Below are 13061 nucleotides of genomic sequence, written 5' to 3' on the forward strand. Positions count from 1 at the left end.
GCATGACACTCATCCACAGACTCTATCAACAAACACATCGACCTGGACCCAATATACCGGCCACTACAGCGGACAGCTGGAACGGACAACCGGAAGCGGCAGAGACAGGCCACTATAAATGCCGGAGGAAACATCACAGAAGCGCTTCACAGGAGGCTCCCAAGCACTGAGGATGTCACCTAGACAGGGGGTGAAACGTTTGCAAGACAAATTCCCAGCTCGGCGAACAGAACCATAACAATGGATTAAGATATATGGAAATGAGGAATAGGAGTTACCAGTTTATTTTGATCCAGAATCAATTCTCTAATGTCCTTTTTGTATAAATGCAATTTCTCATAACGAGTGATTAATGTGCAATCTGTTACGACTTTTCTTACTTATGCCTGTACCAAGTGAACTTGTATTTTACCTATCACCACTGGTTAACTACTATCCACTTATGTTACTTAGACACTTTGTAGCAAATTTTTAAAGTATTATCCACTGTATAATCCTCTGCAGTATTTTGATATTGCATTGTTTAAAGTTACAAATAACTGCAATCACTTCTTAAAAGATAAAATAGCCATTCCAAACAACAGCCACCTCACCCAGCACGAGGCCTCCAAAAAGCAAAGAGTCTTTTAAAAGCAACTCATCTCATCAACAATGCACAGACACAGTAACTTGTGCCTGATTTAATTAGGAATTTACACTAATCAGCAAAATCTGAGTCAAATAACTCATCGTGTTTCCTATCCTGGAATGAATGGTTATCAGGAGGTAAGCACACACTATGCACACCTCACGCAGTCAATACAGATGTAATCATGCAGTGTCTGGGCCAGAATTCAGGGATACCTCTGGTCATATTGTGGGTGTGATTTGGAAAGGGCTAATAAGGCCTAATTTTCAGTGGTACAGTGTGTAGAAAGCAGAATGCTGAATAATTTTGGAAGAGACAGCACCTAGCCATCTGAGGACCATTGTGAAGTGGCTGATGCCACTGCCTTGTTAAGTGTCATTCGCATAGTACTTGTTTTGATAACTTAACAAATTTATATGTCTTGTCTACCATACTCATAGCTGGAGTGGCTTTATATTTGGTCAAATCTTGAGACTTATAATTGATGCTAAATTGGATTTCAGAATCCTGTGGTGGGAAGGCTGAATTGATATAAAAGTTCAACCGTGGATCTATTTGAAAGGTGGAGAAACAGGAATGGCTTCCTCTTGCTGCTCTTTCTTAAGACATTATGTTGTGTGTGGAAAAGTATTAAAATTAGGGTTAGTATTTAACTGAAGCTTTTCAAAACGAAAGAAAGATGTGTCTGGAACAGGCAGCATATAACCACAAATTATTCTTTCTTGATGGTTGATTATTTCTAGTATTGGGGCAGCACGGTGGCTCAGTGGTTAGCACTGCTGCAGCACAGTGCCAGGGACCCAGATTTCATTCCCGCCTCGGGCAACTGTCGGTGTGGATTTTGCTCATTTTCCCAGTGTCTGCATGGGATTCCTCCAGGTGCTCCGGTTTCCTCCCACTATCCAAAGATGTGCATGCCAGGTGAATTGGTCACACTAAATTGCTCATAGTATTGGATAGGGAATGGGTCTGGGTGGGTTACTCTTCGGAGGGTCGGTGTGGACTTGTTGGTCCAAATGGCCTGTTTCCGCGCTGTAGGGAATCTAATCTAGTGATAAATTGGAACCATTCATTAACAGTCAATCTATCACATAAGTGATCGCTTTATGCTATGTAAACGTTCACTTTCAATTGACATTGCATTAGTTTTACTAAATCAAAAATGCTATTTTGGTTTAATGCATACCTCCATTCCTCGATGAAATCATCAGGGGCGTTACTCCAATATCCACCTGACAACAGATTCCCATCGGCACCATGGAAGTCATTATTACCGTTTCGGTCAAAGATCCCACAGAGACCTCTCGTATTGTTGAAATCAATGCTGGGGGCCCGTACTGTTATGCTCATTCCCCAGTCGCTTACATCTGAACGGACAAATGCTCCTGACGGGAACATGATCTATAGAAATAGATACCCAAAAATCAAATAAATTAGCTTATTTTTATTAAGTTACTGTTTAAAAAAAATGGAAATTACATTTGGAAAATTTGAACATGTTGGAGTTTCTAGTTTAACATTTTACTAATAAACAAATAAAATCACATTTTTGTCAAAGGTCATCACAAAGTTCCCTGAAAGTTCTGTTCTGTAAAAGAATTGGTTTCTTCCTCCTTTGTATCTAATCATGAGTTTTGTAACATTAGAAGAGTATTCTGGCTACAGCAGACTGTAGTATTTTCTAGAGAGTATTACATTGTAAAAGAATTGGTTTCTTCCTCCTTTGTATCTAATCATGAGTTTGTAACATTAGAAGAGTATTCTGGCTACAGCAGACTGTAGTATTTTTCTAGAGAGTATTACATGGTACTGAGGACTAAGAACGTCTAGTACATGGCTATCCATAGGGTAGTATTCCATTTGAAAAATAAACAAGAAAGAATAGGATCATAGGCCTTAAATATATATTAAAATAGACTTGCTATTAATACTCAATCATATTTAAATGCTGACTTTTCTGAATTAATTAATATTCCTCAATACATTATCGAGCAGAAAATACTATGTCAGAAGTTAGACAGAAGTTAGAAATTGTTGGCCAAATTTAAATTTAACTAAATTTGAAGTTGCATTCCTGTTATTTTTAAAGTTCACTGTAAGGATTTGTGACATAACATTTGAAGTACAAATGAGTTTTCAAACTGCATTCCACACAGATACTTTTATGTATTTTTATGCACTCCATAAACAATTTTTATATGCTTGTTGTTATGAGATGCAATTTCAGACCTCTATTCAGTTTAATGTTGATCAGCATAGAGTCAAAATAGACAGCTTTTTTTTAAACTCTTCTTTGTACAGGGCATCAGCAAATCACTTTTAATTTACCAATTCAATCTGATGATTTCATGTTATGGTAATACCTAGTACAACTAAATTAGGTTGCAATTTTAAAAAGTGGCATAAAAGCCCAATAAGGAGATAATTGTGTAAGCTAAGAGGCAAATATGAACTTTACACTACAAGTGCTATTAATTATACTTATTTTGTTACAATCTAGAATTAAAGACACAAAGAACAGGACAAAATACGCCACAGATCACATGAATTTGATGGGATATAATCTTAATAGACATTACCGGTTGTTCAAAGTGTGATGGTTTATATATGACAGAACAGGGTATTATTTAAATGGAGAAAAACTGCAAAAAGTTGCAACTCAAAAGGGACTTGGGACTACTTGTGCAAGAAATACAAAAAGCTAGTGCACAGGTTCAGCAGTAATCAGGAAGACTAATGGAGTGTTGGCCCTTATTTCAAGCGGTGTGGAGTATAACAGTATGGAAGTCTTACTGCAAATGTACAAGGTGCTGGTGAGGCTACATCTGGAGTACTCTGAGCAGTTTTGGGCCCCTTATTTAAATAAATACATCATTTCATTGGAGGCAGTTTACCAAGACGACCCCTGGTAAGGAGGATTGTCTTCAGGTTGAGATTCTACTCACTGAAGTTTAGAAGAATGAGAGGTGATCTCATTGAAACACATAGGATTTTTAAGGGGCTTGACAGGGCAAATGCTGAGATGATGTTTCCCCTCATGGGAGAGTCTAGAGCCATAGGGTTTAGTCTCAGAATAAAAGGGCGCAAAATTAAGACCGAGATAAGGAGGAACTTCTTCTCTCAGAGGGTTGAGATATTTTGGAACTCCTTGCCACAGAGAGCTGTGGGTCCTTGCACATATTTAAGGCTGAGATAAAAAAGATACTTGACAAGTAGGGGAATCAAGGGTTATGGGAAAATAAGCAGATGTGAAGAATGTCAGATTCATCATGAACCTATTGAATGTGGAACAGACTTGAGGGGCTGAATGGCCTATTCCTGTTCCTATTTCCTATGAACATATAGATGAGCTAAATTTGCTGATAACCAAGATAGTGGAAAGTATGTTTTGAAAAACATAAAGGAGGTTGCAAATGAACAGAAAGATTGAGTGCACAAAATGTTTTTCTCTGAATTTGTGTGAATTTGCAACTTTCTGCCTGGTGGGGGAGGTAGGGTCATTAAATATTTTTAAGGCATTAGATATAGTTTAGCAATCAAAATCAAAGATTATTAGGGGTAGATGGGAGTGTGGAATTCAAAATACAAACCGATCCAAGTTTTGATCTTACAGAATGGGGGAGCAGGTCCGAGGGTGCTACAGTTTTGCTTATAGCTAATCAATAAAGGATTGAGGATGAACAGCTAAGTCACGAGTAAGAACTGAAATACGCACAGTGATCTTCTTTCCTTGGTGTGCCTCCATTATTTTGACGTGATGTGGCTCTGGTCCACTGCTTTTCACTGACAAATGAGGCCTGGTCTCTTGAAAGTGCCCATTGCACATATCAAACGCAATGATATCATCACCCTCCCTGGCAATCACTCCACAGTTACACGATACAGCATAGTGGCGGCTGCCACAATCCCACTGACGCACATGAACTTCAAATTCTCGCAAAAGGCTTTTGTACAAAATAAAAGTCCCAGTTTTATGGTTGTCATAGCGTCTGCAATAAAATGACAAATGCATTAACCCCATGGATGCCTCCCTGAATTAATACAACTTAATAGAATCTTAACAATCTTACAACCTGCAGAATTGCTTGCTTTGGGGATGCGTCTTTAATGTGAAGTCAAATCAAAAGGTCACATGACCTGTCCTGCAGTCTGCCTTACAGCAAGTCAAGTTTAAACAGCTGCCAGGGCTGTTTTACCAGAAGGTATTACCACTCGTGGCACCAGCCAGTGAGCTAACAGAGGACAGAATCAGAATCTCCAAACTGCCAGTTTTGTTGACACTGTTTGGTTGCAAATAGTTTTACTTTATACTGTCCACTTACCTCTGCAATAAAGGACAGTTAAGCAAAAGAATATCCAGTCTGCATTTCTACCTGGATATAAAAAATGCAGGTGGATACTGGTTATAGGATTTAAAAGGAGAATTTCAAGCAAGTTTAGACTTTAAGACCCAGGAGGAGAAGTAGGTCATTCAGCCCATTGGGTCTGCTCCACCATTCTATGAAATCATGGCTGATCTGACAGACTTCAACTTCACTTTGTCTTTTCCTAATAACCCTTGGGTCCCTTACTGATATAAAAAAAAATCAGTTTCTCTCACCTCACAAATTCTTAACAATCCAGCCTCTACAGCCCACTATCACCAAAAATTCCAAAGATTTATTAACCTGAGAAAAGGAACTCCTCCCATTTCGGTCTTAAATGGATGGCCTCTGGTTCTAGACACTCACACAGAGCAAACACCCTCTCTGTACATACCCTGTCCAGCACCTTTAACTTTTCATATTCTATCAATGTTTCAGTAAAGTTTACTCTCATTCTTCTGAACTCCAATGGATACAAGCCCAACCTACTCAACTTCTCCTCATAAGAAAATTCACCCATACCCAGGATCAACGCAGTGATCCTTCTCTGGACTGTCGAATGGCAATATTTCTTTCTTTAGATGAAGGGAACAAAACTGTTCCAAGTGTAGTCTGACGAGTATCTTATATAGTTTTAGCAAGGTTTCCATATTTTTATACAGTTCTGATTACCTGGATGTAGGTTTGCTCGCTGAGCTGGAAGGTTCCCTTTCAGAGGTTTCATCACCATACTAGGTAACATCTTCAGTTAGCCTCAGGGTGAAGCTTCACATTGAGGCTCACTAATGATGTTACCTAGTATGGTGATGAAACGTCTGAAAATGAACTTTCCAGCTCAGTGAGCAAACCTACATTCAGAACCTCAACCCGTACAAATCTTCTCAAAACTTGCTAGTACTGATTACCATAGTTACGGAAGGATGTTAATGCTTTGGAAGCAGTTCAGACAAGGTTTACTGGACTGATACCTAGAATGAGCCTTATAAGGAAAAGCTAAACTGGCTGGGCCTGTATCCCCTGGGATTAGAGGAGTTCAAGATGACTTAATTAAAAAATACGATCCTGAAGGGACTTGATGAATATTTAAAGCATGTTTCTTCTTGTGGAATAATCGAGAACTAGGGATCATGGTTTAAAATTCAGATGGGAAATCTTTTTTCTCTCAGGAAGTTGTAAGAGTTTGGAATTCACTTCATCAAAAGAGCAGAATCTTTCAATACTTCCAAGGCAGAGTTTAATAGAATCTTGATTACCAGGGATGGAGCTACAGGAATGTAGCATTGAAGTTAAAACCAGAATAGTTGTGATCTTATTGAATGGCGAAGCCGGCTCAAAAGGGCAAGTGGCCTATTCATGTTTGTAGAATCCATTCCCTTGAAATAATGGCCAACTATCCATTTGCATTTCCTATTACCTGCTGAACTTGGAGGCTAGCCTTTTGCAATTTGTGAATGAGGATCCTCAAATTTCTGTGCTGCAGTTTTCTTCTGTCTCTTTCCAATTAAATAATATGCATCTCTTATAAACCTCTTGTCAAAGTGCATTACCTACCATTTTCCCACATATTGAAACATGGCATATTTTTACCCTCACAATCTATAACCGTCTGCACACTCTTTACATCATCCTCACCAACTGCCTTCACATCTATTTTCATGTCAGTGATGTTGTACATTCACAACTGCCTCACAATGCCAGGGACCTGGGTTTGATTCCACCCTTGGGCAACTATCTGTGTGGAGTTTGCACATTCTCCTAGTGTCTGCGTGGGTTTCCTCCCACAATCTAAAGATGTGCAGGTTAGGTGAATTGGCCATGCTAAATTGCCTATAGTGTAGGGATGTGTAGGTTAGGTGCAATAATTAGGGTTAAATGTAGAGTAATGGGATAAGGGGAGTGGGTCACGCTTCAGTGGGTTGATGTGGACTTGTTGGGCCAAATGGCCTGTTTCTACACTGAATGGATTCTATGCCTTCTATTCTATCGGGCTTGCTGTTTGGGTTACCTGCTTAATTTTTTAACTGTAATATAATTAACCTTTTTCTAAAAAGAGCTTCTTTCCTCCAACATCGCCTTCTTAATCATTCTCTAAATAAATGTTTCGATCAAACTATGTATTTACCTTCAGCAATAGAAGGATTGAAAGTCTGCATGTATACTGCATTGGCAATCACTTGCTAACAAGCACCAGTGTCCATGTAGGAAATTCTGTGTCATTGGTCATGTGTTCTGTGTATCCTTACTGGCTGCGGAGACAGATCTAGAGCCACACTGACCACACATGTTCAGGTGTTTGAGGTGGAATTGCTTCTAGGCCTGGAAATTATTTCTCTAGATCCTTTTCTGTACTTCCTGTTGTCGGTGGCTGTTATCGAAGAATGGCGACCCATCATACTGGAGTTTCCTCCAAGTCAGTTTTTTCTGAGTGAAGGTCTCAGAGACTTGGACGGTTATGTTACGTTTCTTGAGCTAAGCCTTCAGGGTGTCTTCAAAATGCTCCTCTTGTTTGTCTGTGTTCCTTGTGCTGGGTGAAGAGCACTTGCTTTGGTGATTGGAGCTCAGGCATCCTAAGCATGTGGCCGGCCCAACAGATAATCATGTACTCAGTACAGATGCTATTGGCTTCTCCAAGCAAGCTGTTTGCGTGTCTTACCTCGTAGCTGATGTGGAGAATCCATCTCAAACAGCCCATGTATATAAACATTTGCTCACACATTATCTCTCATCTTTCTCTTCAACATCACCAAACAAATGCCCATGAAAATGTTGATTCTTCCCAAATAGTTTCACATTTTCAACTAATTTTTCATGGTCTGGAAAATTTAGTATGTAGGGTATGCAAGATTGCAGATATGGAAATTATTAGCTCTCCTGTTACCAAGCTGGGTACAGGCAGCTTAGAATGAGCTAAGAATATTAAGTAAAAGAAATATGTCAAACAAATTTCAAAGAATGAGCAATTGTATACATCAGGCTAAAGATTCACAAATTGATCTTAGATAAAAATAACAAAGGCTGAAATTTTCCCAATTGAAGTTATAAAATGGTGGCCGATAAGTTTAACCATATGGTTTCTGCCATGCCTTGGTTCAGTTACCTCGGACAATCATAAGCTTCTCTCCTCAAGTTTTATGCAAGTGAAATGTTGGGCTTGTTTCTCATTAAATAACATAGCAAATGGGACAGATGTGTTCACCACTACTAAGATCGTCCAGGCTCTAGAGCCATATGTATGTACTGCCTATCAACTCAGCTGCCGATACACTCTGCTGCTTGCCTCTGAACTCTGTCCAGATGGCAATGAAGAAAACTAAGCTTTAGCCTCACTTCATGAAGAAAAATTTGGAGTGGTGAATGAGTGATAGAGAGAAGGTCAGTCGTTTTCCCACTGACTGCAATAAGTAATCATTCCCCCAGACGTAGCCCGCTTGGGCAGCAATATCAGAATAGCTGTCTCTACTCTGAAAAGGACCATCCATTGGTACAGAAAGAAGCTCAATGATTTCCTGTGCTCTGCAAAATTATATGGTACCACCTTCCCTATGCTCACTCACCGGCCCACCATTTATGCTAAATTTGCACCTGCACATATTTTTCACCAAGGGTGATGGACGACACCATTCAACAACACATACATCATGTTTATTTAAGGACTTGTAATGACCTCCGAGTCATAGAGATGTACAGCATGGAAACAGGCTCTTCGGTCCAACCCGTCCATGCCGACGAGATATCCTAAACTAACCTAGTCCCATTTACCAGAACTTGGCTCATATCCCTTTAAACCTTTCCTATTCATATACCCATTCAGATACCTTTTAAATGTTGTAGTTGTACCAGCTTCCACCACTTCCTCTGGCAGCTCATTCCATACATGCACCACCCTCTGCGTGAAAAAGTTGCCCCTTGGGTCCCTTTTAAAATTTTTCCCTCTCACCCTAAGCCTATGCCCTCTAGTTCTGGATTTCCCCTAATGCAGGGAAAATACTTTGCCTATTTGCCCTATCCATGCCCTCAAGATTTTATAAATCTCTATAAAAGTCACCCTTCAGCATCCAATGCTCCAGGGAAAACAGCCCCAGCCTATTCAGCCTTGCCCTGTAGCTCAAATCTTTCTGCAACTAGTAACAATTACTGTCCTTTTACACTTCCTACTCACACATGATCACTAACTGCTCTTGCATCAACTTCTGGTCCACAATTGGACCAAAGGTTCCAAATCTGGTTGGAGGAGATTGGTAGACATCTGGATCCTCATTATCTAAGAAGAGAAAATAGTGTAATTGGTCTTGCTATGAAGAATCGGACTGGTCATGTGGAGATGGGGAAATAACAATGGACAACTAATACAGTAAGCTCCACTGCATTGTGTGGTTCTCCATCATCATTAGTGCTAATTCATCCAAGGCATCCACAAGGTTATATCCATTTTCACTAATTGTCAATCTCTCTTAATAGAATGATACAATACAGAAAAGGTCCTTTGGCCCACTGAGTCTGTTCTACCAAGAACACACAATCTACACTAGTCACACTTTCCAGCAGTAGGCTGATAACCTTGAATGTTATGATATTTCAGGTGCTCATCCAAGTACCTTTTAAAGTTTGTGCTGCCACCCACCTAAACTACCCTTCCAGGCAGTCTATACCAGATTCCTACCATCCTTAGGGTGAACAAAAACTGCCTGCCTCCAACTCAGTGCTAAAATATCTGTTTAGAAAGAGGCTTTACCTGAATACCAACTGCCAGCCACAAGCATTGAAGTCCTGACAACCCCTCAGCTCAAAGAGGTCAATGATTTGAAGTCATGACAGAGTTGGGCCGAGACCAAGTCTGATGAGTTGTGAGGCTGGATATTTTCCAATTATGAACTACATGGTTTAAAGGGTTAGGAACAGCATGATCATTCACAACACAGGGCCTTGTAAAGAGAAAGCTGTTTCATGTAAACAGAAGCCAATGGCCGGCATGATCATTCCTTATGCTCACATCTTGTCTATCAGCACAAGTTGGAGGAACCTACTATGTTTTGCTGCTCAAGTTTGTATGCCGTCAGATTTCTTGATAGAAGAGAGGAGAGTTGGAAGTTGGAACATTGCTAGGATGATTTGAGATATTAATGAGCTGCAAATGCATGAACGTAAGCTTCTCACCACACAACAGGGAGGTTCTGAACTCCTCTAGTCTGGGAGAGATTTTCTTGACATGAGGATTTGATATCTAGAATCTCAGCCGATTAAAGTCATCTCACTCACCACTCTCAGAAGGGAAAATTCTATCTCAAGATAGCAAACCTTTTAAGTTCATAGAGTAAGAGGTATACAGTACGGAAACAAACCCTTCAGTCCAATTTGTCCATGCTGACCAGATATCCTAACCTAATCTAGTCCCATTTGCCAGCACTTGGCCCATATCCCGCTAAACCCTTCCTATTCATATACCCATCCAGATGCCTTTTTAATGTTGTAATTTACCATGTTAGGATTTACAATTAGACACAAACTCATCTACACCAGTGCTTATGGACCTACTAATAGAGCATCTTGACACTATCATTACCACCAGTAAATATGGGCTTTGTATCTAGCAGAAGCCTCTAATAGAAACACGACCAATAACTCACTGTAGAACAGAAATGTTCCTTCACCCCATCACTCATACTTTGCAAATCCTGTGGAATGCATGGGAGTTAATTAGTGTCTGACCAACTGTTTCCATTAACAGGATGCCCATTATTAGGCTTTTATGTTGTGAAATATCAAAAGCTGCAACTCCTCCAGGAGAGTTTTAAACCTCAATTGAAGTTTCCTAACAACTATGACACATTAGACTTAGACTGTGATAATGCTATAAACAGTTTTGTTATTTTGAAACAATCCAAACCAATAGTTCATCTCAACTCTGTACTACAAAGAGACAGGGACAATGAAATTAAACTACGAGTGGAATGGGGAGTGAGGAGGAGTAGGGGCTGATTTTCTTTCCGGCTGAGAGAGCCTCTGAGGTCCATACATGGCAGTAGCCATCTGTAACCTGGAGTCATTGCCACAATGGCGTGTTGAGACCGATCACTGCAGGTAGAACCTCGGAATAACTGCACAAATACACAGCCTTGCCACTTTGAGGGAATGTTGGGGTGTGTGGGGATGGTGGTGAAGTAGATTTATTTATTTTTGGGAGAATAAAAACACCAGCCATCTTGGGCTTTGATGTTTAAAGTTGGTCAACATTTATTCCTCATTGCTAAAGCAGTTTCCAACCCATCTACCCATATCTTCAAACGTCACCGCCCCACATTTGGCAGAGTCTGCAGATTGCACAGTGGACCTATTAGATATCTCACAGCTCATCAAATTGGAATGGAAGCACACCATCGTCACTCTCAAGGGGCCATTAAGAAGATAGTCTAGCAAGGCTCTAAAAGCCTAAAACATGGAAGGACATTAATGTGCTATGTAGTTTTCTAAATTTTAATGTATACCAGTCATGTTTATATGGAGTCAGAAATGCGGAAATTTACTCAACTAGTTATGTAATACTGATATGGCTGCTCAGACTTGCATTTCAGCCTTAATTACTATAACATACATGGTTGACTGGCTGACTAACAGATTGGCTAGCATGTTGACTACCAACTGAATGTACAGAAAGATGGAGACCAATTATACGATTGCTCACATATCATGATCTCATCTCGCTGTCTTAAATGTAGATTGCCTTTCTGAGATCTGTGCAATAATACAATATCCTAGATTTTCCCTCTAAAGAGTAGGAAACCTGTTCTGATAAATATGTAGAAGGATGTACATTAGTACCATGTCTTTATACATTAAGATAACTCTTTGGCAGATGCACAACACAACTGAATCTAGTGGTTATACAATGATCATTCCTGAAGAAGGGCTTATGCCCGAAACGTCGATTCTCCTGTTCCCTGGATGCTGCCTGACCTGCTGCGCTTTTCCAGCAACACATTTTCAGCAATGATCATGGCTTAACTAAGTCATGTACTTTGTTGGATGAAACTACATCATGCATAATAGATGTCTAGCCAATGTCTGGTCTGACACTTTTGGTATCAGACTCATCTGTATGACGGATGATTTGTCATAGAAAACCTGAATGTGTCATCTGTTTCATTGTAGGATTTAACCATCAGTGACAATACTTTCCTTGGCGCCGGCTTTAGCTCAGTAGTTACTTCAATTTCATACTTCATTGATTAATTTGGTCTTTTGTCACGTGTACCTAAGCACAGTGAAAACCTTTGTTTACAAGTTGTTGTACAGTCAGATCATAGTAAGCAAGGATAAATAGATCCTAGGATGCTCTGAGACGGGGCATACAAGTTACGTCACACAAAACGTACGCTAGGCAAGATCAACATAAGAAAGATCAGCAATATTTGAAATTGGACAGTCCATTCATCAGTCTAATAATGGCACAGAAGAACCTGCTGGTGTGTGTTTAAGCTTCTGTTCCTTCTGACTGACAGAAGAGGTTGTAGGAGAGCATTACCAGGGCATGATGGGCCTTTGATGGGTTGGCAGCCTTTCCGCAGCAACGAGCTGTGCAAATGGAATCCATAGATGGAAGGCTGGCTTCTGTGATGGTCTAGGCTGTACACACAACATTCTGCAGTTTCTTATGGTCCTGGGCAAAGCAGTTGCCATACTAGGCCATTATGCAGCCAGACAGGATTCATTCAATGGTGCATCTGTAAAAGTTTGAGAAAGACGTTGTGGACATGCCAAATTTCCTCAGGAAGAGGAGGCATTATTATGACTTCTTGACCATCAGATCTACATATGAAGTTTAGGACAGGTTGTCAGTTAGAGTCATAGAGATGTACAGACCCTTCGGTCCAACCAGTCCAGGCCGACCAGATATCCCAACCCAATCCAGTCCCACCTGCCATATCTCTCGGCCCATATCTCTCCAAACCCTTCCTATTCATATACCCATCCAAATTCCTCTTAAATGTTGCAATTGTACCAGCCTCCACCACATCCTCTGGCAGCTCATTCCATACACGTACCACGCTCTCTGTGAAAAGGTTGCCCCTTAC

The 13061-nt window shown here is 40.2% G+C and overlaps 1 protein-coding gene across 6 annotated transcripts in view; it reads right to left on the reverse strand.

Moving 5' to 3' along the window:
- The window catches only part of LOC122551720 (von Willebrand factor D and EGF domain-containing protein-like), a 279402-nt gene that overhangs the window by 141934 nt on the left and 124407 nt on the right, over positions 1-13061 (reverse strand). For all 6 annotated transcript variants that reach the window (XM_043694082.1, XM_043694080.1, XM_043694081.1 and 3 more), the window contains 2 exons: positions 4344-4617; positions 1815-2029 (listed from right to left, as the gene is read on the reverse strand). In XM_043694082.1, coding sequence (XP_043550017.1) covers positions 1815-2029; positions 4344-4617 — 489 coding nt within the window. The remainder of the gene's footprint in view (positions 1-1814; positions 2030-4343; positions 4618-13061) is intronic.

Source organism: Chiloscyllium plagiosum, chromosome 7 (assembly GCF_004010195.1).
Source record: "Chiloscyllium plagiosum isolate BGI_BamShark_2017 chromosome 7, ASM401019v2, whole genome shotgun sequence".
NCBI classification, from domain to species: domain Eukaryota; kingdom Metazoa; phylum Chordata; class Chondrichthyes; order Orectolobiformes; family Hemiscylliidae; genus Chiloscyllium; species Chiloscyllium plagiosum.